This window comes from Amphiprion ocellaris, chromosome 21 (genome assembly GCF_022539595.1).
Source record: "Amphiprion ocellaris isolate individual 3 ecotype Okinawa chromosome 21, ASM2253959v1, whole genome shotgun sequence".
NCBI classification, from domain to species: domain Eukaryota; kingdom Metazoa; phylum Chordata; class Actinopteri; family Pomacentridae; genus Amphiprion; species Amphiprion ocellaris.
The window spans coordinates 26,302,498-26,328,943 of NC_072786.1; the positions used below are offsets into that span (position 1 = coordinate 26,302,498).

Below are 26,446 nucleotides of genomic sequence, written 5' to 3' on the forward strand. Positions count from 1 at the left end.
GGCGGGGGAAGGTGTGGTGGGTGGTGGGGGAGTCTGGGTGGAGTCAGGGCGGAGAGTAGGCGGAGAGTAGGCGGGGAGGTGGGTGGCCGACTCCCCCTCTCTACTCCTCCCACCTCCCCGCCTACTCTCCGCCCTGACTCCACCCAGACTCCGCCTTGGCTCCACCCATGTGGTCACTTGAGGAACTACGATGCCAAAGGGACGACGAATTTATTTCTTTTCATCTGATCTGTAGCTCAGTGAGTTAAGGATTTGCCTATGGAGCTGCAGGTCGCTGGTTCAAGACCAGACACTTCTTAAGTTTTATCAAAATCCTGACAAAGACAAAGAAAGAAAACTGCCTCTGGCGGGTCTCGATCCTGCGACCTCCCGCTCTGCAGTCTCTCCTCTTATCCCCCTGAACTACTCGCTCAGATACTAATTCTTCTTTTTTTTGCGCATTTATCATCTATTTTTTGTCGTTTTCGAGTTTTTTTTTTAACTCGAGTCTCGACTCGACCGTTTCTCTCAGGAGGTGGGACTTCAGCCTTTGTTCTGGAGGGTGGAACCCTCAGTTCCAAGACTTTCCAAAGCCTCCACACCTCCCGAGTCCTCAGGATCTGAGCTTTCACACAGTCTGAGGGCTGAAATTTTCTAAGTCCCACAGTAGTTCTCTGTTAGATTGAACCTTCAGACAGTCTGAGGGCTGATGTCCTCTAAGTTCCTGAGTAGTTCTCTGTTAGTTTGAACCTTCAGACAGTCTGAGGGCTGATGTCCTCTAAGTTCCTGAGTAGTTCTCTGTTAGTTTGAACCTTCAGACAGTCTGAGGGCTGATGTCCTCTAAGTTCTTGAGTAGTTCTCTGTTAGTTTGAACCTTTAGACAGTCTGAGGACTGAAATTTTAAAAGTTTCTCAGTACTTCTCTGTTAGTTTGAACTTTATGTTTAACAGAAGCCTTAAAACTTGTAACCATGAGTCTTGATTTCACATTTAGATCATCCATCTGAGTTCTTCTCAGACCTTCACCTGTGGGTTTTTTAGAAATCCTCAACAAACTTTGATTCTCTTCACTGAACAGTAAAGTTTGTGGAGATCAGAAGGTAACATTAGTTTGATCAATGCCTTCAACTACTAGTAGACTTTATCTGGAAAGGAGTTTTCTGAAATGAGTTCTTAGTAAATCTGTCTACAATCAAACCAAGAACATAGAAAGAGGAAACATTTGAAAAAACAACTTGATGTTTTCATTTCAGACTAGAAAACGCTTTAAGAACTTTATCTGTTGTTGCTCTTTTTGATCGTTTTATTGTCTCTTCTGTTTAATTTGATCTTCTAAAGTCTAACTGGTGTCTTTTCAAATGTTTTGTCTTTAGTTTGATTCTTCTTAAATGTTTAGTTTTGCTCTTTTCTCACCTTTTATTGTTTTCTTATGTCTGATTTGATTTCCAAATGTTTTGTCTTTTTAATGTTTAATTGTTGTTTTTTCAAATGTTTTATGGGCTCGTTTGAAAAATTTCCTTTTCTTTCCCAATGTTTAATTTTTCGATTAAATCATTAAGGTTTTTCTTTTTAAATGTTTTACCACTTTTTAATGTTTAATTTTCTTTTTAAATGCTTCATTGTATTTCTGTTTAATTCCTATTAAAAGTTTTATTGTCTTTAAGATTTAATTTTCTAATTAAACACAATTTTTTAATTAAATGTTTTGTCTTTTTAAAGGTTTAATAATCTAATTAAATGTGTAATATTCTTCTTGTTTAATTGTATTTTTTAAATGTTTAATTATCTAAAATATTTCATCTTTAATGTTTAATATTTTGTTTGAAAAAATTTATTTTCAGAATTACATGTTTTGTATCTTCTTTATCTAATTAAATATTCTGTCTGTTTAATATAATTGAATTGTTTTTAATGCTTAATTTTCTTTATAAAAGTTTTGTTGTATTAAATGCTTTTTCCCTTTGATTTAATTGCTTTTTTAATGTAGTTTATTTCTTTCATTTTTTTTCTGTCAAGATTTTAACCCCAACCTTAAAAATGAAATAAACCCTTAAATCACAAAGAAAATACTTTTGTTGCCACAATCATGAGTTAGTCAATAATTCTGTTTATCAATTCAGCTTTATTTGTTTAGCACCTTTTACACAGATGACAAAACTAAACAAGCAAAGAGAAAAAACTATGCTAAAACTAGGATTAAAACTCAGTAACATTTTTAAATAAAAAATTTAACATGGTAATAAAATGTGTTCAGGGGATGGAGGGAGTTTATTGAAGTCTTCTTGGGCTCACATGGGAAATCATTTAACATATAAACTTGATATTCAGTCTAAGGAAACAGCAGAGCGACAGAAGAACCAACAATATCTCCTGTTTTCTCCTTTAATGAGTCGACTCTTCTTGTGCTTTCAGAACAAAGAACTACAGACTCTTCACAACCTGCTCAAACTCTTGGTACAGGACCTCACCACACGGGTCAAGAAGGTTTCTGTCTCATTTCTACTCTGAAGATCACCTTCTCCTGCTCAAACTGCTGACAAATGTTTCTGCTGCTCTAAAGTCTGGTCTCCAGAACTTCCTAAAAACTCTCAAAGTCTCTTCTGCTGCAGGTTGCTTTGTAGAACTGTTCCAGAAAACCTCACTAAACCACATGGAGGGGCCTCAAGATAATCGTCCAAATGAAACCATACAAAAACCAAACTAGCACAACCCAAACGCTAAAGTCTCCTGCAGCCTACCAGAGAACCTCTGAGAACAGAGAATCAGGACAGGAACTCTTACCTTCTGGACAACCAACGCTGGTTCACAAGAATACAGAATGTGTCTGAGCAAAAACCTCTAAAGACTCACTACAGCCGAGATAAAGACACAACTCAGCTGCACCAAATCCACTAATCACTGCACACATTAGCACCATGTGCTAACTGTGGCTGAAGAACCACATTTACCAAGACAACTATCCAGTACAAAGCCCTAAAACACACCAAGAAACACATTAAAGATGATTTTACTGCTGGAAGCTGCAAGCCAACACCTAAAGAACAAACTGAAGCAATGGAGCCAAACCCAGTTCACTGGTGAAGAGAAACAGAGGAAATGTTTGTCTGCAGCTAAATAAAGCAGGAAGACACTGAGCTGCTCAGGTGTTACTGATAACACCAAGCAGCCACCTGGACAGCCAATAGGAACACAGCCACCTGGACAGCCAATCGGAGCACAGCTTCCTGGAAGTCCAGAGGGCTGGGTTACTGAAGGAAATTTAGTTTAAAGTTGAAGCAGAAAGTTAACAAAGAAAGTTGAAAACCACCTTCTGATCCCTGAAATCTCTGAGTTTTCACACAAAGAACACCTGAACATGTCAAACTGGTTCCATAGTAGAACCATCATTGTAATCTGGGTAATAACCCGGGTTCCTCATTCCTCATCACAGAACAAACCAACCAGTTAGATTCACTGACGGACCCATGAACACATCATTCCTGAAAGTTTAAATTAGTAAACTGCACGTCTTACCATCAGCAGGAGGAAAATCTGATGTTCTTCCAAAGGTTTCCACAACAAACAGCTGAACAGGGACAGCAGGTCAAAGATGTTTTTTTCCAGAAAGAATAAAGCTTTAAAGTTAGTCCTCGTACCGACATGGACCTCAGATCTACCACTGCCAGGTCTGTGGGATCGTCTTTGGGGGTAGAAGTCCAAACCTGTTGCATCCAGTTTTCACTTCCTGGAATAATTAGACATTCCCAACAAGCACAAAGACAGAAACACATCTGAAACGTCAAATGCAGTTTGTAACACGATGCGTTTACCTCATCTCCATGGACATGTTGACCTTTAGCTGCCGTGTTTTTTTGGGCTGTGGCGTCAAATATCTGAATAGAACTGATGCAAACTGACAAAGATTTCTGTCATTTAGTCTGGACTAAACAAATAACAGCAGCATAAATCTCAAACATCATTATGAGGAGTCTGGATGGAGGTTTTTCACTTGATGTTTGAAAAAACATGAAATTTAGGTTGGTTTCAGGAAGTATTCCACGTACAAGGTCCTCACACATCCACCTTAAAGGAACATTCCACCAAAAATCCTTGGACATGCACCTAAAATGTTGGTTTAACCGAGTATTCCATCCAAAATCCTCAGAGACCTGAGGGGCTGGTTAAAAGGAATATTCCACCTAAAACCTCAAATATAGACCCCAAAGGGTGGTTTAGAAAAAATCCTTCAATGTAGACAAAAAAAGTTATTATGGAGGAATATTCCACCTGAAATGTAGACCTGAGAAGTTGGTTTGGAAGAATATACCATCCTAAACATCCTTACATGTAGACTGAAAGACGGTTTGGAAGAAAATTCCACCTAAAATCCTCCAATGTAGACCTAAAAGATGAGTTTAATGGTATATTCCACCTAAAATTCACTACTGTAGACCTTGGAGGTTGGTCTGATGGTATATTCCACCCAACATCCTTGAACATAAACTTAAAAAGTTTGTTAAAAGGAATATTCCACCTAAAATCCTTCAATGTAGACCAAAAAATCTTGGTGTAAAGGAGTATTCCACCTTAACTGTAGACCTAAAGGATGGTTTGGAGTAATATTCTACTTTAAAATCTTCCATTGTAGACCTAAAAGGTTTATCTGATGGTATATTCTACCCAACATTCTGGAACATTTACCTAAGAGGTTGGTTTAATGGTATATTCCCAGAAGAACCCTTGAACATTGGGCTTAATGGTATATTCCACCCAAAATACTTGTACATATACCAAGAAGTCAGTGTAAAGGAAATGTTGACCTAAAAGGATTGTTTAAAGGAATATTTAAACTATTATTTTCATTATTTAATAATCTGTTATCAGTCAGAACCCTGGCAAACTTATTTTCTTCAGTTTTTTTAGTGGAAGTCACAAATAAAGGAGCTCTTGGTTTTTCCCAGCGTTACTGAGTCCAAAGCTGCTGTTTCAACACAGAACGTTCACTTACATCCACAAACCTCTCAGCACTCAAACACCCACAGACAGGAGGCCGGCTGGACCGAGGCTCGGCGGCGTCCTCAGACCCACGAGTCGGGGAGTCGCTGAACTTGTTGGTCCGGTTTGAAGGCCTCCATGTGGTCCAGTAGAAGTCCACGTAGTCGGTGTTGGCTTTGAACCGCAGCGACTGGCCGCCATCAGGTGGACCGGCTCGTCCTCGTAGGGCTCCTCCTGTAGCATTGAGGGAACCACAGGAACATTCAGTAGCTGTTGGAGTTCTTCCTGTCAGGCTCGTGGTAGAACAGCTCTGAAGAATCTTGTACTTGTCTTATCTGGAACAATCTAACAGCCTAAACTGTTAACAGCGATGTAAAGAAGCAAACACACAGGCATAGATTAGGACTCAAACTAGATTTATTTTTGAAAACAAATCAGCTTAGAGGCATTTGTTCACACGTGTCTGAATAGGAGGCCGTCCAATCAGATTGGAGGTCTTCACTCTGTAGGTTGTTTGTTGGGTGAGACTCTTGGACCTCCATCAGCTGACGTGGATGTTTGATGGTCTTCCTCTCTAGTGCCAGATGATTCATCCATGAATTCAGCAGCTACAGACTAAAATGAAGCTCATGCTGCCGTTACTGAATTCCTGTTCCAGATCAAATGTTCAGAGCTCACCTTGAATGCAGCCGTCTGCTGTCTGATAGTTTTTCTCCTTGTAGTCTTCAATAAAGTCTTTTTCCTCATGTCAGGATGTGGTGAGACTCTTTCTCAGTCTCTGCAGACGTCCCTCATTGTGCATCTCCAGAGAAGAAACAGAAAAACTGATCACTGCTTCAGCATCACAAACGCTCTCCAGCATTGAGAGTGTTTTAGGAATTCATTCATTGTGTTGTGAACTTTGAAGGAGCAGAAACTTTACAGCTGCCAAAGATATGAGCTCCAATTCTGGATGTTTTAGGAAATGAAGTTCATCAAATGAACACTTGATTTTTGCTGATAACTCATTAAATTACTGAAGAAATCCAACATAAAAACCTGTAAACTCTCAGGCAGCTTTTGTTAAAGTTTGTCTATAATTCTATCATGTTCTGGAACCAGGACTCTGCAGAAGTTCCTTCAATCAGATACTTGTGTGTTTCTATTTAAGGCCTCAGGTTTGAACGTACAGCAGAGGATTAGAAAGGAGTGATTTTAATATTTAAATCAGTCCAGTAAATGTTTGGAGTAAAAATGAGTAAAATTTGGATTAGTTAGATAGATTTGTGTCTCAAATAATATTGTTGAGTCTCACTTAAATATATCCAAATGAGTTGTGTATCTACATTTTATAGAATATTTGATTTCTTAATCTCAATCCTGTAGAGTCTGACCCTAAATATTATAATAATGATGTAAATCTAAGTAATAAATAATATTGTAGTGCAGAGTCATAAACTTTAATCAGCTAAACTTACATAATAAATATCACTGCACAATCTTAACCTGAACATTCATATTATTGAGGTAAATTTATATAAATCATGATATTCTAGAGTCTTAACTGGAATATGTCCAACATTAATCTTTTTGTATTGTGCTGATAAACAACAATAACCCGACTTTGAAATAATATTTATAGTCTGTGATTGTGAGACTAAATTCCCGCACATTGTGGAACTTTACTTCAATTCAATTTTATTTATATAGCACAAATTACAGTCAAATTGTCACAAGACGCTTTACAGAACCCATATGCCTGAACCCCCAGAGCAGCCCTCAGGAGACAGTGGCAGGAAAACACCCTTTAACAGGGAAAAAAACCTCGAGCAGAACCCGGCTCTAATGTGGGGGAACCATCTGCTGCTGGCCAGGCGGGTTGAGAGGGACAGAAGAGGTAGAAAGGTAGAGATAGAGGGATAGAGGTAGAGATAGAGGGGTAGAGATAGAGAGGTGGAGGTAGAGGGGACCAGGGACATGCAGATAAAGGACACAGGGAGAAACAGAGTGAGTGTAATGCAATAATGGTATATGTAGTAAATACATAGGTAGTTAGAGAAGAGCTCAGTGCATCCAGAGAGGTTCCCCAGCAGTCTAGGCCTATAGCAGCATAACTAGGGGCAAACTAAAGGGACGTCAAGAGGGGAAGTCAGTTTTGCAAATGAAAACACCAGCATACCCCGTCAGGGTCCCCCAGTCAGCCCTAACTATAAGCTTTGTCAAAAAGGAAGGTTTTAAGCCTGGTCTTTCCCTGCAGCAGCTGTAGGAATAAATAAAAATAGAATCTGTTCATTTCCACATTATGCACATTTATTTATTCTTAATATCTCAGACTGAATGGTAGCTGGCAGTAAAAACAAACTCATCTGCTGGACTGAATTTCCCAAAATGGAAACATGGACAGAATTTAACACTCATGTATCCATGGCAACACTAAAGTTTATGCTTCTTACCAAAGTTCACAACACAAGTAAAGATTTGAATGTAAAACTTCAGGGATGACTGCTGACCATAAGTATTCTGATCAATACTTCATGATCATTATCAGGACAGATGTTACAACTCCAGCTGTTCCATTAGACTGCAGTTATTCACAGAGAAATTAAAACATCACATTCCTCATGAAAACTAGATGGGACTTTTATCAAATAAAGTGTTGGTGAATAAACAGTGCAAAAAGTGTAAAGCAGCTCCATTAAATCAGGAGATGTGAGATTTCCACAGCATGGATCACCATCTGCTGTGTTGATTCATAGCTGAATGTCAGAATGAACTGAGCTAGAAAAGCTGCTTTGAGCTGCAACATTACGGTCTGACAATCCAACACCATCACAGTTTTCATCTGGTTGTTTTGCTCCAACATGCTGTGAAGTTCAGTTTTTACCTGAATCAATACAGAGATTCTATTTCCAACCAAGACTGGAATAAAAATTAGAATGTTATGAGGTTATTAATGCAACTAAATCCTTTCAGATGGAAGGATTTACTTCTAAGTTCTAATTCAAGTTTCAGCTGGAGCACATTGCATTCACAAAGAAAAACAGCGAAACCTTCATAGCAACATTTAATAAACCTAAAGCTTCCCTGTTGGCTCATTGGTGGAGTTTGTTACTGAGCATCTGAACCTTAAATCCAGTGAGACGACCATCTTCAGTCCAGGCCAGTCAGAGAACTTCAAGACCTTCCATCACCTGGACCAGATGTGGCATCATCTCCCTCTGAACATCTGGATGATGGGAGAAAAGACTAAAATCAAACACAGATCACAGAAATACAATTTATTCACTTTCATCATTTTATAAAAGTAGCATGAACTTTATTAAAACTTGACATCAGTAATGAAAGTAAATGTTTTTATCTTGTGTTGAAGCTAAATTTAAAGTCAATTTTAATGACAGTTTATCCTGAGAGGAGTGAGAATGGAGCTTTTCTTTCTAAAGTCTGTCCTTTTTAAAAAAAATAATCTTTTTATTTGAAGTTTTAAAAGCAATTTTATTTACTTATTTATTTTTAGATACCTCAGACTGATGCACTTTGCTGTTTTGCAGATAATTTAATGTACAATGACAATAAAGATCTTCTATTCTAACATATTTTGCTCAAACAAGAACTGCAATTTAACAAAAACATGTCAAAGAGGTCAAAAATGACTTGAAAATTCATTCAAATGCCACAAACTGTCCAAATATATTCTAAACCTATCTGAAAATGAGGTAAAAATAAAGCAATGTTACCAAACAGTGTCCACAGTAACTGGAAAGTTGTTCAAACTGAGCCAGAAATTTACTAAAATATCTCCAATGTATCCAAGTTGCCCCAAAATACCCAAATCTGATCCAAAATCTACTTAAATGATCCAAAATGAATCAAAAATGGTACAAAATGACTCAAAATGATACAAAATGACTCTAGAAAAGTACAGAATGACTCAAATTGTACAAAATGACTCAGAAATGATTCAAAATGACCCTAAAAAGGTTCAAAATGACTCAAAAATTGTACAAAATGACCCCAAATGATCCAAAATGACTCAAAAATTGTACAAAATGACTCAAAAATGGTACAAAATGACTGAACAATTGTACAAAATGACTTTAAAATAGTACAAAATGACTTTAAAATGATACAAAAAGACTCAAACATGGTTTGCTCTGATTTTTTTTGTGGGTGGGGGGTAGGGTTGCCACCTGTCCCTTATAATACGGAATCGTCCTTTATTTGACAATTAATTGTTCCGTATTTTCATAAACACCCCATACACGTCTGTCACACAGCCATCAAAACTGCATAAGGACCAAAATAAAACACAGGAAATACTAAGGGCAGCCAATTTAAACTTCGTAGGACCCACGTAGCGAGGATCCGATGCCAGGTCCAGCAGATCACGCTGCAGCCGCGTGTTTAAAAATGTTTACACCCGAAACTCCACCACGTCCACAGAAGCAAAAATGTTTGCAAATGTACAGACGTGAGTGGGAAGACTGGAACCCCTGGCAGTACGAGGCAAACTGTGTTTTCTGTTGCTCTTGGACTGGCTGAAGTAAAGCAGCATCAACATGTAAGAAACATGAGAACAGAGAGAACCCAACCAGTAGGTCACAGTTTATCATCATCTAATCATCTCCTGAAGTCCATATGGTGAGAGACATCAGTATCTGGTTGTTCATTTACCAGAGGATGCTTAGAATCATGCTGATGTGGTCTGTACTCTACAGTATTTTAGTGACTCAATAAATGCCTAAGTTGTTTAGTATTTTTTTATGCTTTTATAGTTTTTAATAAACATTTATATAACAGCCTATATGTAATCAATAAATAGCCTTTGCCTATCTATAGAAAAACTCACTCAGAACTCTGATATGCTAACAGCACTAAATAAATCAACAAATAGATGCACACACACATAAATAAGTTAATACATTAACTGTGTTAAGATAAGATTTAGATTAAAAAAATGTCTGTAGAGAATTTCTTTGTCCAGTTCTCTGCATTCAGTCATTAATGGTTTTGCAGAATCCAGTATTGCTCACTGGTTGCTCGTTACATTTCATTAGTTTGATTTCACTGTTTAAAATGATGCCACTTCTGTTCAGACAGAACCTGTGATCATAAAACAATACAAAACTCTTAGTTTCGTGTTAATAAAGCACTTAAAGCTTTAAGTATGGCTAAATGCTTTTTTCAAAATTAAATATATCACTCCTTAGGTGGTAGTGGCCCCAAGTTCAGTAAAGTTGGAAAGATATTCACAGATTGGGACTTCCAGCATCAATAACTCATTAGATATAGGTTGTCAAAACATAAACGGTGCCTCTTTCCCATTGTTGCAAGGCAGACAATGTGCTACAAGCCCAGTTTTATCAAAAGTAGCTGTCTTTCAAGCTACACAAATAACACTGATGTCTATGAGCAGCCTGCTGTGTGACGAATGCACAGGAACTGTCTGCAAAACCACTGCAACAGCAAAGAGACACAAATATTCAATAACTTCAATCTTGTTCTCTGTAGGTACACAATGTGCTACAAGCCCAGTTTTATCAAGTAGCACATTGTGTACCTTATAATGATGGAAAAGAGGCATCGTTTATGTTTTCACAACATTTATCTAAAGAGTTATTGATGCTGGAATTCTGAATCTGTGAATATCTTTCCAACTTTACTGAACTGTGGCCCCGAGGAGCCGTGGTGAGGGTACTTTATCTCCATGTCTGAAAGGTGACAACCCCAGTGGGGGGGTCAGCTTCACTGAGTTCCTTAACTGACTGTATGCGCTGCTATCAGGCCAATCAGCGGACACCTGCTAATGTTAGCACGAAGCTAACTGTCGGAGTTTAGCTAATTATTATTACTAGCCGCCAGCTGTGTAATTAGTTAGTTAGCGACCAGTTACACCAACCCACGGGCTGGTTATGTTATTAATTATTAGCTGTAACTTTAATTCTAATTAATTTAGCTTTTAAAACACAAACTTACCGATAATCCCGCTTCGGTCCGCGTCACTGCTTCGTCACGACACAGTGTGAGCTGCGCATGCGTGAGCGTGACGTAAGATCCTCCGACAGTTTCCTCAAAATAGCAGATTGTTTATTTTTGCTGCATAAATAATCGATAAACTAACAGATTTCACCGTGAAACTCACCCAGCTGCTCATTTATATGAACACAATGATTTTCTGAACTGAAGATGTATGCTTAAATGTACAAATGAGGTATTATATATTGAAAACGCCCTAATTTAAATTCATTTTTAGAACAGAAACATAAATCACTGAATGAAGCCAGCTGCTGTTTGTTAAAATATATTGGAGTGAGAGGTATATACAATCTAAAAAAAATATTTAATATATATCTTTTTATCATTCAGCAAATAGAGCAGCATTAACCGATTAGTTGTCCACTCATAAATTAATAGCTTCTTTCATATCGACTAATCTGCACTTTGCTGATATTGTACATCAGTTTTGCAATAATAATAATAATAATGACAATAATAACAGCTTCATTTATATAGTATGTGTCCTATTACTTTTACAATGTGTTCCAGAAAAGAATTTAAAAAAACAAGAATGAAACAGCCATAAATCCAATAAAGAAATAAAAATATATAAAAGTTCACATAATATAAGGTCTATTTTTGCTGCTGTGCACCAGTTTTAGAATATAAAGAGTAATGAGCTTTATTTATATAGAACATTTCTTAACAATGATACAAAGGGTTTCAGATATTGTTATTTTGTAGACAATTAAGAAAATGATCACCAGAAAAAAACATGTTTTTTAGATTTTAGTAGAAAGAACTGGTGTGTATATGGGTCTATATGTTTTCATTTTATCTGAATAATTACAAGCTGCTTCCATGTTGTCTTTATGCTGAAATCTAACAACATAAGAGGCTTGTTGCCTCAATGTTCTCATACAGACACTTGAAATGAAGTACTTCTTCGAGATCTAAGGCCGTCAGAAGTATTGGTCTTGTAATTGTATTCATCTCAGCTTTGAATCATTTTTAACCCTGATTTGACCTTAAAATAAAACATATGGTCACGTGTTTATTCATGAAGCAAAATCAAACAGCAGGAGGTCACTTTCCATTTGTATAAACATCTTTTATTGGATATTTGGACTTCCTAGATCTGGATTTTCAGCCCACTTCTCCTCGGAAGAGTCACCGATTTGGGCTTCAGTCCAGTCCAGACCAGTTCTGGCTACTGGTTGTGCCGTTTGTGTCCATTTCAAAGTCTACACTTGGTCCAGTCCATTCAAACCGTGTGTTTCCTACAACCGTGTTACAAGAATAAACAATGGGAAAGTCGTATTTGATGTACAAACTGGTATACAATGGTAGAAACACAAACTGTGACGCTGGTAGAAGCATCGGTACCGGCGGGTGATTTTCTACAACATTCAAAAACTCTCCAAGCTGCTGTTTACGTGTGCCTCATAAAACAATGTTTCTCAAATATGCTTCAGTTTTACATCATGAAAACACACAGATAAATCTACTTACAGCGAAGGCTCAGCTGCTCTGCTGGTCCTTCATCCAGAACATGTTTCTGTACCTTTTACACATCAACACAACTCGTCCCTAATATTAACTATCATGTTGTGGAGCCAATTATTCCAAATTATTAACTCTTTTCTTGCTATACTAGCAAGCTAGCATTAGCTCGACAAAGTCAAAATTAGCAAGCTAGCATCAACTTAGCTGGACAACATTTACACCTGGCATTTAATGGGTGTAAATATAAATAATGACCAATTTCTAAATTAGAGCTAGTTTGTGATGTGCAACTCATTTTAATGAAATTACACACGGAACTCTGCCTGGTCAAACTTTCATTTTAGAAGAAAGTTTGAAATTTTACCATCATTTTAAAGAAATGAATAACAGCACAACATCTTTAATAGCAGTGACGGTATGACAGTATAAGTACATTTTTGTGCAAGCTGACTTTAGTTTTACCGTCTGAAATACTAAGAAGCTCCTGTTTTCCAATAAGATCTTCAAATTAAAAATCACAAACATGCAGCAAACCAACCATAAACGTGTACATGTGCTTCCTTAACACCTTTTTTTTTGGCTTTTCCTTCCCATTCTACTTTCACTTCTACTCTTTAAGGCACTCACTGGTGGCAAAAACAAGGCAGAAAGAAGCAAGTGTTGACAGCACAATAGAAAATACAACGAGCAAAATATTGTTGGCAACATGAATACGTCATAATTTAAAACCAACCAATGTTTACAGAGATTAGACTGAACTCTTATGTCGGCAACACAAATGTGGCAGTTCTTCTGATATTTGAACATCAGAGCTGCAAAATGTTCACATTTCAACAGTTTTCATACCACTACGTTAGTTAGCCCGTTATTTTCAGCTTTCGGGTTCAGTTTCGAGAGGATTTTTGGCACCATAGTGGCCCTTATGAACTAATTTATGCCTTGAGTTGCATTTATTTCTGTATCTGGATCTATGTGGTGCCCAATTATTGTCAACCCTTTGCAGAGCTTCCATCCTCATTTTAAGTAAGTCGAGCCACCAGTGCAAACACACAGCAGCGACTTTAACGTCGTATTGCTTCAGAATTTAAAGTAACAGTTTGAGGAAGTTCATAAAATAACTTCAGACCATTAGTTTATCTTTGATATTACCTCAAGCACTACATAAAGCACGTCGTCTGGGCTCAGGCGGTGAAGAGTAATGCAGATATATATATCATGATTTTGCGGCGACGATTAATATGTAGCATAGCGGAAGATAAATGAGCTCATTTATATTCAGCGGTGTAACGGCACTTAAACTCAATTTACTTGGTCCACAGTTTACTCATCGACAGAGCGGTTGGTGATATATATGTGGTTATTTTTCATCTATACTTCTCAAATTAACAGCTGATACAAACATATTTCCTTCACTCTGCTTTATAGGGTTTTTTCCCTCAAGAATAAATCTTGAAATATTGACATTAATGACATTTTGAGCAAAGAACACAATCAAACAACCTAACTGATGAAACAAACTTCATCAAACCTATAAAACCAAGGAGGCGATAGTCAGGAGGCACATGTATGTCTGTCATTTGCGCAAAAATACGTCATGTTCCTGCAGAATGAAGAAAAAAACTTGAATTTTTCAGTATGATATTAAGGAAGATTCAAAATGACAAATAAAAACCTTTTAATATACGCAATTATTGCACTATGAGTAAATGAAAAACAATAATTGGTTTCTATATGCCAAATTAATTTCTTTTTCCGCACCGCGTTAAAAGCAAAGAAGTGTAAAAGCGTACAATGCATAATGTATTTTGCATTTTCTGTGTTATTGTGCATTTTAAATCTTCCAAATAATAAGTAGGAGCACAACAGACTGTGGGGACATTTTTGGTTGTGAGTTTTAAAATGTATGTGCTGCTTTAATTTGGTGTAATCAAGCAAACTGATCAAGCAAATGGAAAAACAGAACCCATAATAAGTGGATTTAACACATTTCATCACCGTGATTTCAGATTTATTTTAAGCCTTTGTGAAGAATCCATTGATACCCTGTCTTCAGAAGACAATGAAGTAAGTGAATTTCCCCTTATGTGCGCAGTTAAACAGAAAAATAGAAAACAGACGCAGCTTAATATATGTTGAGAGTATTGCGGAAGAAGTAAAATGATAGACGATTTAAAAAAAAAAATCACACTTAAAAATAAAAGGTGTTTGACTGTTTAGATCACATGATTAGACAGTCGTGATTTTTAAAACAAGCTCAGCGACGAAGCGGCAACAGCTACTGAACACAGATTCACACACTTATTCGTAGGATATGATGTGGACCACCCTGATAAACACTTTAAAAAAAACTAAGTGGCACTGTATCTGTCCATTAAAAAGATAAGATTCACGTAGGATATGGAAATGCAAGGCCTCTGTTTAAAGCCTGCATACAAAAAAAATATAATACTAAACAGAATGTAATTACTCAGCTGTGATTTGAGTCAACAGCACAATATCATCAGCGTAGAAACACATACCGCAGCAGATCTGATATGAAAACCAACATCTGGCTGCGATACAAGAAAAATCTATGTTGATTTTTGGGTTTATCTTTTAACTCGTCGTACCCTGAATTCGCTGTCTGCAGTTCTGCCATGAAAGACGAGGCCCCTGATTGGCCAGTGGTGTGTACCGTAGTGGGTTTTCATTGGTCGATTATTTGTATTTGCGCTTAATCCCAGCATTCGCACACTTTGGGATGAGACTAAGATCAGGAATTAGAGGCAGATTCACCCAAATCCACAGTTCTTAAACTCACAAAGTGGTCTCAAAGGGTCCTGGAGTAGCTGCACTTCCAATCCAGAAGGGCTGAGTACCAAAAAGGAAATATTTGGGAACGTCTCATTACTTCACTTATATTCTTCAAATATCCCCAAAATTTAAACCTTTCTTCCTCACGTGGCACTTTTTTTCTTCAGTCTTTAAATGATGAAATTAAAAATTTTGCGGTGCAGCGAAGCCAAACACAGAAACAACAAGGTCCGAGGAGTACATAAAGCGAATGTCCTAGCTACCTTTAAAAAAATAACTTTGATTTCACAGAGCTTCCATCTGCAGCCATGTTGCAGGTCGCCGTTTCGCATCCCTCCTTGGTTATTGGTTGTGGGATGCCAAGTGAGAAGAAGTGCAGCAGATATCGGCGCATATTTTAACACTTCACTTGTTCAAAATCCCCCTTCAGTCCGTCCTGTGGATCCACCAGCGCCTCTTCCTTCAGTCCTAACACGATTAAACATTCGGCAGAGTCCGTGAGCTCGTCCTTAAATGGAAAACAGCCCGTGTTTTAAGCTCCTCCCCCTCACCCTCTGTGAGGTCAGAGGTCAAAGGTCGGTGACCTTGTTCTCCAGGGCGGCGGCGACCTGTTGGAGGCGGAGGGTGAGCTGTTTGTTCTGGGCTGCTGGGTCCTCGTCCAGCGACTGGATGATCTGAAGAAGACCATAAAAAACATTTAAAATGTCAGTTTTTGTTATTGAAACTTTTTTTTAAGTTCTAAAAGACTTGATTTAAGCCATAAACTGTATATGAAAGATTGACGCAGATACTGTGATATCACTCATTAGTTTGGGATAGAGTCATAAACTCGTAAATATTCTTGATAAATGTGGCATTATCAATCAATAACTGACTATTCTGTATTACCAACTGAGTGAACAAGGCTATTATCCTGTGATAATATTGCTATTGTGAGCTACAGACACATAATATGTTCCACAGAGACATTTGCCACTGTCTGGATGTCATTAAGTGTCACAGAAGTCTTTGTCATGGTGCCCCATCATTAGCTAAATGTCCACAATACTCTCTGCTTACCAACATGAACTGCCTGCCTCATCTGGTTGCCATAGTATTAGGTCAGAGGTTCCAGGTACTACAGATAATTTACAATATTTAAAGCGTGTATTAGCTACAGAAACAGTATTGAATTGGGACTCGGCAAGTCTCGAGTCTGGAATTTGGTCACCGTCATTATGCTCTTTTGAAACCAGACGTAACTTGCTAGTTGGAGATCTGACTGAGAACTTGCAGAAAATACGCAAATACACCCTGCTTTATCGTCTATTTACCTCAAACGGAAATTGTAATTTACAAAATGAACATCATGCAGGACTGAAGAAGACTTAAGACTAGCAACTGAGACCATAAACTCACACAGAAAATGTTTTCTAAGGTAACAAATCAAGCGAGAAATGAGCTAATTTTCTCATAGATTTGTATATATTCTTTTCACAATCAGAGGAGTCGCCCCCTGCTGGCTGTTAGACAGAATGCAGGTTTAAGCCACTTCCATGTAGGTTTCACTTTTCAGATTTGGAGGCTTCGTCCATTTTTTATACGCAGTTTGTGGTTAAAACTGAAGCAACAAACAAGTAACACTCAATATATTTATGGCAGAAGTCTTTCCAGGCAGAAAATCTTGCTTGCGCTGCCATCTAGTGGCTGCTGAATGCTTTAACACAATGGTACAAAACAAATAAATGTGGTTAAAGTTTAAATAAATCACACCTGACCTCATTTAGTCATGTATTTTGGACCTAAAGCCTTCAGTTCTTTTCCTCTATGGAATATATAACACATAGATGCTTTTTAAAGCATAATTATTACATCTAATTTTTGTAATCTACGTCAGAAATTCACAGTCTGCTTGTATTTCTGTCCCTGTTGCAGTTTGTTGGAGTGACGTCTATTTAAAAAAAAGGCTTAATTGTCATAAAACAGAGCATTTGTTAAATCGTTGGAGATGGCAACTCTCCACAAATTTGTTTTCAGTTGTGTTAAATCCTAGAAGTTTGAGTTAAGTTCTCCCCTCAGGCCACAATCATTATGGTCAACATGCTGGTTAATCAATAAAAACGGAACATTATAAATTATTTGCAAGCTAATGTGTTAATTTGTCAAGGTTTTACTGAGCACCAAACACCAATATCAGCGTGGCAGAGATAATAAAACTGCATTTGTATGAATTCATAAACAAATAACATCAGTACGGTGAAATTCTAATAATAATCCTGTTTGTTTTTGTATTTTGTGGACTCCTCACCACAAACAGAAGTAGAAATTTAATAGTACACAATAGCATTGTAAAGTTTAAAACCATTTCTCACCACATCGTAGTACTTGCTGGCGTACTGGTACAGTTGATGTAAGGCCACCTGGGTGTTCAGCTTGTCTGTGTGTTCCTGTAACAGAGAAACATGATCATTTATATATAAGAAAAGTTTAAATCACAGTTTTGAGGCCTAAACATGCTCAAAAACTCATGAAAGTTGACAAACACATCAGAAGTGGACTTTCTAGGTGCTCAGTCATCCAGGTCATGGCAATCGTAGGAACTTTGGATTTAGTAGAAATCAACCGGACTTCTCTGGTAGGTTCTTGAAGACATTAAACGCCAGAGAAGTCTTACGATCAGAACTGCCTAAAAATTTGATATTTTAGGGGACTTTTGTGTGTGAAAACAGCTCCACAGCGTCCCCCTGCAACATTTGTACCATCTACTGCAGGTTACCACCCCCCATACTCTAAACCTACAGGAAGTCCACCATTTTGCTTTAACTGTGAATGTTTTTATGTTATTTTTGCTCATTCTCAGGGGTTAAATCCTCAGAGGATAACTGTAAGAGACTTCAAATTTGGACAGTATATACAACAAGCCTTAACGATGAAAACTTTTCAAAATCATCTGCAACAGTCTGAGGGTGTGGCCATGGTGACCCCCTGAACTTTGATGCTTCGCCATGAAACAGGAAGTGCTGTCTAACTGCCCTGTACATGCTCCAATCTGCCTCAAATTTTACAATTTAAACTGGCTCCCAGTATGTTTTAGTCTCTTTATATTGGCTCCCAGTATGTTTGAGCCTCTTTATATTCGCTCCCAGTATGTTTTAGTCTCTTTATATTGGCTCCCAGTATGTTTGAGCCTCTTTATATTGGCTCCCAGTATGCTTTAGTCAATTTAAACTGGGTACCAGAATGTTTTAGCCTATTTAAAGTTGCTCCCAGTATGTTTTAGTGTTTTAACACAGACTTCAACATATTTTATCCTCCTTTTTAAACACCACTTTGAGCCTTTTTCTGTTTTCTAAGACTTTTCCGTGTCATTGTGCTGTCCATTGTAACTCTGAAAATTGCTCCGTATTTGCACATAACGTTGCTAGAAACTTATTACGATATAATCTTTGAAATTGTTCAGCAAAATCTCAACTGCTTGACATTTCTGCAACACCTCATCATGCGTAGGTGTGCGAGGACTCATTCAACGCTACTTGCAGCTTTAATTATTGGTGTAATTTATGAGTCAGACGCTGAATCGGTCTTTAACTGGTTGTACTGGGTTTCTTCTGTGGTCTTCTTTCATTCTTGAGGGTTTAAATTTAACAAAAGGTTGATCAGAATCATCACTATTTCATAAGTCAGCTGTGATAGATGTGCTTCTGCTCTGTTAATATGAGGATTTACAGTAGATAACTGTGCAGACTTGTACTGTTTCGTACCCGGGACACCTCAGCGAGGTGTGTGTTCATGTCCTGGTCGCTGACGGGAATCATCTGTCTGATGCCCTTGTAGTAACTGTGGAAAACACACAAACAGTCGACACATATTACATCAAATTATACCAGAACGACTGAGATTTAAACCCAAAACTTCATAAAAATGCTTCAATATTTGTCTGAATTCACAACTTAAGTTCACTCTTGTGTGTTTCTGTCACTAATAAAACAAGCAGATTCTGCAGTGTTTCGTTTGATATGCGATTTAAAAAGCCAAACTACTAATAATTCAACTGAACAACAGGTGTAACAACAGTTATCAATGCTTTAAAATCAATTACTGAATCATTCTAGACCTTTAAAAACAGCAGGAAAACTAGATTTTCTACATTCATGCAAATTCACTCAACACAATCGAACAATGTGCATTTAATAATCACTTTTTACTGGTTGCACTTTTTCATCAGTCTGTTATAAAAACATTTTCAGTAATTTAAATGTTTTTTTTCCTCCAGGTGTTCTACATGAACACGTCTCCTCATACATCTGCTCTCTGTCTGTACATTCAGCGTTATAAACTCACTCGTCCACCATCTTCTTGTACGTTGAAATCTCTTTTGCATAGAGAAGCTTGTTGCTGGGAGACTCCTGCAGCCAAACACACAGAAAGACAGAAAAAAATAAATAAATCAACACCACCAGATTGGATTTTCAAGACTTCCTTCGAAGACGTTTGAGAGATAAATCCTCTCCTGGACGTTGCTGCTCTGAGAATGATTGTCCGTCTGCGATGATCAAACATCTGAGGTTTGGTCTGTAATTAAGTTTCCCGTCAGAATCAGACATTTAAAGTCTCCACAGATTAGACAGAAACTGAAAAAGATGGAAAAATGTACAGAATCCCACCGAGGGAAAGACTGTGAACCTGTTGACTTTAAAATTAAATCTAAATTTGGTGTTTCTGATTGGTTGTTGTGTCACCATGACAATTTAGCTTCTTTCTGGTCATTTTGTGTCTCTATAGTCCCTTTGCATTGGTATTTTTGTTAATTTTGCATATCTTTGTTGTCATTTTGTGTCTCTTTCAGGTCATTTAGTGTCTCTTTCAGGTCATTTTGTGCCCCTTTCAGATCATTTTGTGTCTCTTCTAGGTCTTTTTGTATCTCTTTCAGGTCATTTTGTGCCTCTTTCAGATCATTTTGTGTCTCTTCTAGGTCATTTTGTGTCTCTTTCAGGTCGTTTTGTGTCTCTTCTAGGTCATTTAGTGTCTCTTTCAGATCATTTAGTGTCTCTTTCAGGTCATTTTGTGTCTCTTTCAGGTCATTTTGTGTGTCTTTCAGGTCATTTTGTGTCTCTTTCAGATCATTTTGTGTCTCTTTCAGGTCATTTTGTGTCTCTTCTAGATCATTTTGTGTCTCTTTCAGGTCATTTTGTGTCTCTTCTAGGTCATTTTGTGTCTCTTTCAGGTCGTTTTGTGTCTCTTCTAGGTCATTTTGTGTCTCTTTCAGGTCGTTTTGTGTCTCTTTCAGATCATTTAGTGTCTCTTTCAGGTCATTTAGTGTCTCTTTCAGGTCATTTTGTGTCTCTTTCAGGTCGTTTTGTGTCTCTTCTAGGTCATTTTGTGTGTCTTTCAGGTCATTTTGTGTCTCTTTCAGGTCATTTTGTGTGTCTTTCAGGTCATTTTGTGTCTCTTTCAGATCATTTTGTGTCTCTTTCAGGTCATTTTGTGTCTCTTTCAGGTCATTTTGTGTCTCTTTCAGATCATTTAATGTCTCTTTCAGGTCATTTTGTGTCTCTTCTAGATCATTTTGTGTCTCTTTCAGGTCATTTTGTGTCTCTTTCAGGTCATTTTGTGTCTCTTCTAGGTCATTTTGTGTCTCTTTCAGGTCGTTTTGTGTCTCTTCTAGGTCATTTTGTGTGTCTTTCAGGTCATTTTGTGTCTCTTTCAGGTCATTTTGTGTGTCTTTCAGGTCATTTTGTGTCTCTTTCAGATCATTTTGTGTCTCTTTCAGGTCATTTTGTGTCTCTTCTAGATCATTTTGTGTCTCTTTCAGGTCATTTTGTGTCTCTTCTAGGTCATTTTGTGTCTCTTTCAGGTCGTTTTGTGTCTCTTCTAGGTCATTTTGTGTCTCTTTCAGGTCGTTTTGTGTCTCTTTCAGGTCATTTTGTGTCTCTTTCAGATCATTTAGTGTCTCTTTCAGGTCATTTTGTGTCTCTTCTAGATCATTTTGTCTCTTTCAGGTCATTTTGTGTCTCTTCTAGGTCATTTTGTGTCTCTTTCAGGTCGTTTTGTGTCTCTTCTAGGTCATTTTGTGTGTCTTTCAGGTCATTTTGTGTGTCTTTCAGGTCATTTTGTGTCTCTTTCAGGTCATTTTGTGTGTCTTTCAGGTCATTTTGTGTCTCTTTCAGGTCATTTTGTGTGTCTTTCAGGTCATTTTGTGTCTCTTCTAGATCATTTTGTGTCTCTTTCCGGTCATTTTGTGTCTCTTCTAGGTCATTTTGTGTCTCTTTCAGGTCGTTTTGTGTCTCTTCTAGGTCATTTTGTGTCTCTTTCAGGTCGTTTTGTGTCTCTTTCAGGTCATTTTGTGTCTCTTTCAGATCATTTAGTGTCTCTTTCAGGTCATTTTGTGTCTCTTCTAGATCATTGTGTGTGTCTTTCAGGTCATTTTCAGAGTGTAAACAGCTGGTGTTGTGTTAGCGGTGACTGACTCTGCTGAGTTTGTGCTCCGTCTTGGTGCAGGCGTCCATGAAGGTCTGAGCGATGACGTGCAGCGAAGCGTCCACCACCTCGGTCACGTGGACGTCGAAGATGAAGTGAGGGTTTCTCAGGATGTTGACCCAGAACCGCAGAGGCAGGCTGAGGACACACAAAAACATCTTTATATATACCAGATATAAAAAATAAACATCTTTAAAGTCAGACATGAACATCAGTTTTTTTGTCACCACTTGGATGCTGTCAGCAGCTCCGTCTTCTTTACTGGCTTTTAGGACTTTTACTCAAACCAAGATGACATGTTTGTCCGACACACTGCCTACAGTTCATCCTAGTAACTTTACCTCTTTAAAGTAAAACTCTGTTGCTTCTTATTCCTTTTATATTTCCTTGGATTTGACTTCTAACTCTCACTGTCTACTATGAATCTTTATATCCTACAATCTGCTCATTTTCCATCACTGACTCATCATTTTTTATTTAATTTTAGTTGTTTATTGTTTATTTGTTATCGTGCTGCGTCTCTGTGGTCATTTGGTGTCTTATTTAAGTAAATTTCTGGGTCTTTGTGGTCATTTTGTCTGTTATTTAACTAGTTTTTCATTTCTGTGTGGACGTCTTGTGCCTTGTTTTGGGTCTCATCCTGGTAATTTTGTGTCTCTGAGGTGGTTTTGGTGTTATTACTATTCTCTTTTGTGCCTCATTTTAAGTGTTTGTCGTGTCCTGATTGTTTTTGATGCTTTGTGGATGCTTTTGTGTCTCATTTTAGTCATTTTACATCTAATTTTCTGTCTTTACTTCTGTCTTGCTAGTCTGATTTTGGTTGTTTTAGTGTTGATGTGATTCTTTTTCTTCTCTTTGTGGCCATTTTGCAACTCTCTCTATAGTCCCTTTGCATCGATATTTTGTTCAATTTGAGTATCTTTGTGGCATTTTGTGTCTCTTTCAGGTCATTTTGTTTCTGTTTGTGGTTATTTTGTGTCTCTTTAGAGTCACGCATCTCTGTTTTGTCATTGTAAGTCTTTTTTAGGCCATTTTGTGTTTCTTTTTGGTTATTTTGTGTCTCTGTGGTTGTCCAGTGTCTCTTTCAGGTCATTTTGTGTCTCTTTGTGGTCATTTTGTGTTCTGATTAGGTAATTTTTTATTTCATTGTGGTTGTTTTGGGTCTCATCCTGGTAATTTTGTGTGTCCGGGCTGGTCATTTTGGTGGTATTTGTGTTATCTGGTTATTATTGTTCTCTTTTGTGCCTCATTTTAATTGTTTGTTGCGCTGTGATTGTTTCTTCTGCTTTGTGGATGGTTTATGTCTTATTTTCCATCTAATTTTCTGTCTTTACTTCTGTCTTGCTTGTCTCATTTTGGTTGTTTTAGGGTCAATGTGGGTGTTTTTCTTCTGTTTGTGGCCATTTTGCAACTCTTTGGGTCATTATTTTTCGTTTTGTGGTCATTTTTTGTCTCATTTTGATAGTTTACCTACATGTTGTGATCATTTTTCCTCTTCTTCACACTTTGATTTCATTTTATTCTAGTTATTTTGCATCTCTCTCAATCTCTCACTGGAATAGTTTGCCTGTTTTGTGATCCTTCCATGCATGGATGCGTTTGATAACTGCATATTTAAGTTTTCAACCTGCAAGCAACAGTTGGAGAAATGCTGCTTTTACTTGAAACTCAGGATTCACACTGTAAAATGACAGATTTTGTTATGTAAAGCTTCATTCTCCCTCTGAGCTTCATGATACTCTGAGATCTCTTCAGTTTCTATATGGACGGTCAGTTTGGAGCTTCTCAGGCTTTCCAGGAACCTGCTGACACATTAAATCCCTTCGTTCTGCCTCCAACCTTTCATCTCCACCTCCACAGGCCACAGCCCTCGTCAATAATTCACAGCCGCTGATGAATTTTTCATTGTCCGACTTGTTCGTTGCGTCTGTCTTCGCCATGATTGACAGCTTAGCTCAGATTAGCTCAGAGCCGGTTTGAAAGCCGAAAGGTTAAAAAAACGAAGTAAATCTCTAAATCTGTCTCCTCTGTTTCTGCTGCTCCGTCAGTCTTCAATTAAACCTTCATGTGGTCGAAGCAATCAGCTGACGAGGTGTAAAACAGCAGAATTACTCCTTTGAACAGGTTCTCATCTCCAGCTGAGGCTCCGAGAAGCTTTGAAGAGAAGTTTAAAGATCCAGAGTTTAAAGGAGACTTTTAGTTCCACTTAAACCTGCTTCTGATCTGGATCCGTCAGGGTCGTTCTCACCTCACACTAAATTAGATTTAAAGGGTTTTACAGGAAGAAAAACTGGAAGCTCAGCTGGTTTGTTAGTTCTGTAGCTGACCTAATGGCTAAAAAATGCTGCAATGGAGTCATTTCTGAAGCAAAGGTGCTGAAAATCATCCTCAAAACTGAGCATTTTCTCTGCAAAATGTAGATTTTTAGATGTTTTTTGGACCACTGATCATAACAGACAACAAATTAGGATAAAAGGAGTCATAATCCTCTGAAATTATATATTTAACGATAAACTGTACAACTATTTCTTTAGTACAAGTTAACAGAAAAATATTGCAGCATCTTTAATTTTCTTATTTTTCTTGTCTTCTGTCTCATTTTGCGTTTGTTTGTGGTCATTTTGTGTTTCATTTTATTGATTTTACGATATTTTGCCATTATTTTGCATCTTCTTTTGATCATTTTGTCTCATTTTGGTCATCTGACTTTTTTCTGTTGTCCTTTTCTATCTCTTTGTTGCCGTTTTGTGTTTCTTTGTGGTCATTTTGTATCTTATTTGGCAATTTTGTGTCATTTTACATCAAATTTTCTTCATTTTTGTTTATTTTGTGGTTATTTTGTGTTTCTATATTCATTTTGGGTCTTCTTTTGTGCTTGTTTTGCATCTTCTTTTGATCATTTTGTGTCTCATTTTGGTCGTCCTTTTTTTGCCGTCATTTTCTATCTCTTTTTTGTCTCTTTGTGGTGACATTGCGATTCTTTGTGGCTGTTTTGTATCTGATTTTGTCATTGTACTTTGCATTTTGCCCATTTTCATTCATTTTGTGGTTGTTTTGTGTCTCTATATTCATTCTGTGTCTCTTTATGGTCATTTTGCATCACATTTTGGCGATGTCACATTTCTCTATGGCTGTTTTGCATCTCTTTTTAGTCATTTTGTGTCTCTTTGGATTATATTTTAGCTAATCTTGTGTGTTTATGTGATATTTTATGTCTTATTTGGTCATTTTGTGATTCTTTGTGGCTGTTTTGGATCTTATTTTGGCAATTTTGTGCCATTTTGTTGTCATTTTACATCACCTTTTCTTCATTTTTGTTTATTTTGTGGTTGTTTTGTTCTTCTAGATTCATTTTGTGCCTCATTTTGTGTCTTTTTGTGGTAATTTCATGTGTCATTTTAGGGATTTTGTACTCGTGCATCTTATTTTGATGATTTTGTGTCTCCTTTTGGTAATTTTCCTTTTTTTGTTGTAATTTTCTATCTCTTTGTTGCAGTTTTGTGTGTCTTTTTGGTCATTTTACGCTGATTTGTGATTGTTTTGTGGTAATTTTGCGACTCCGTGGATATTTCGTGTCTTTTTACAGTGATTTTGCAACTCTTTATTGACATTTTGTGTGTTTTTCTGCTCATTTTGTATTGTGTATTTGTAATTTTACAACTTTTTGTGGTTGTTTTGCGTCCCTGTAATCATTTTCTGTTGGATTTCTATCTCCTTGTGGTCATTTGTGTCTATTTATGGCTGTTTTGTGCCTCATTTTGATCATTTTGTGTCTCTTTGGATCACATTTCAGTGATATTTGCTCATTTTGTGAGTCTTTGCGGCCGTTTTGTGTGTCTGTTTTTGGATGATGATGGTAAATTATTTGAAGACATCATTTTAGGTCTGGTCAACTAAATATGTGGATGGATTTTTTTTTCAATTTAAAATTAGAAACAGAGAATAAATAAGGACAAACAGAAAAATCACCAGCTGTATTTCATGATTTTCCTCTACAGTCCATTTGAAATCTATGTTTTCATATTTACCAGCAGCGATTTATGACCAGTTTCTTATTTAAACATTCAAACTCAATGATTTCTTGCACTGTAATGAGAGAAAAGGCATCTTTAAATGGAAATCTCAGACGTATGCTTGTGTAAAAGTGGAATTTGTGTGAGTGAATGAGGAGGAAATAGATCTGACGGGAGGTTTTTCACTATCTGCAGACGGATCGTTCTGTCCACATAAAGCTCCAGACACCAGGATTTACTCAAGATTTACTAAAGTCTCATAGATTTTATGAAGTCTGCGGTTTTAACTTTCTGTTTTTACCCACAAAACGTGAAGTATTCCTGCTGAACAGAAAAGACATCCGTTAAAACACCCGAAGAGTTTGTTGGAAAGTGAGTTTTTTAGATTATAACCTGTATTTGAACAGAAAATTATGGACAAATTGTCAACATATAGCTGTCTTGTGGACAGATTTTAGCGTATAAACATTAAAATATTGAAATCCTTGTATAATAAAGGATATTCTTTCTTCTAATTATAACTTCAAGTCATCTATGAGGCACTAAAGTCAAACTTCCAGAAGTAAGAAAACTTCATTTAAGATCAACCTGACATTCATAACCACACTTGTAGTGAAAAATCCAATCCATTTCTTTGTGTCCTTTTTGGTCATTTTTTGGTCATTTTCTTCCTGGTTGTGGTCAGAATCAGACGTCTAAAGTCTCCACAGATTAGACAGAAACTGAAGAAGATGGAAAAATGTCCAGAATCCC

At 37.2% G+C, this 26,446-nt stretch overlaps 1 protein-coding gene and 1 long non-coding RNA gene across 4 annotated transcripts in view; both read right to left on the reverse strand.

The window, feature by feature from the left end:
- Positions 1-2,080: 2,080 nt before the first annotated feature.
- On the reverse strand, positions 2,081-10,948 carry LOC129347937 (uncharacterized). The gene is made up of 3 exons (XR_008600287.1): positions 10,905-10,948; positions 5,631-8,157; positions 2,081-5,567 (listed from the first exon to the last, which is right to left on the reverse strand). It is a non-coding gene; the product is annotated as an uncharacterized LOC129347937 (long non-coding RNA).
- Positions 10,949-12,015: 1,067 nt separating this feature from the next.
- LOC111581796 (plexin-B2-like) overlaps positions 12,016-26,446 on the reverse strand; it is a 272,748-nt gene continuing 258,317 nt past the window's right edge. For all 3 annotated transcript variants that reach the window (XM_055006285.1, XM_055006284.1, XM_055006283.1), the window contains 5 exons: positions 21,671-21,818; positions 19,545-19,609; positions 18,965-19,040; positions 17,576-17,650; positions 12,016-15,898 (listed from right to left, as the gene is read on the reverse strand). In XM_055006285.1, the coding sequence (XP_054862260.1) occupies positions 15,794-15,898; positions 17,576-17,650; positions 18,965-19,040; positions 19,545-19,609; positions 21,671-21,818 (469 nt within the window). In that variant the 3' untranslated portion in view covers positions 12,016-15,793. The remainder of the gene's footprint in view (positions 15,899-17,575; positions 17,651-18,964; positions 19,041-19,544; positions 19,610-21,670; positions 21,819-26,446) is intronic.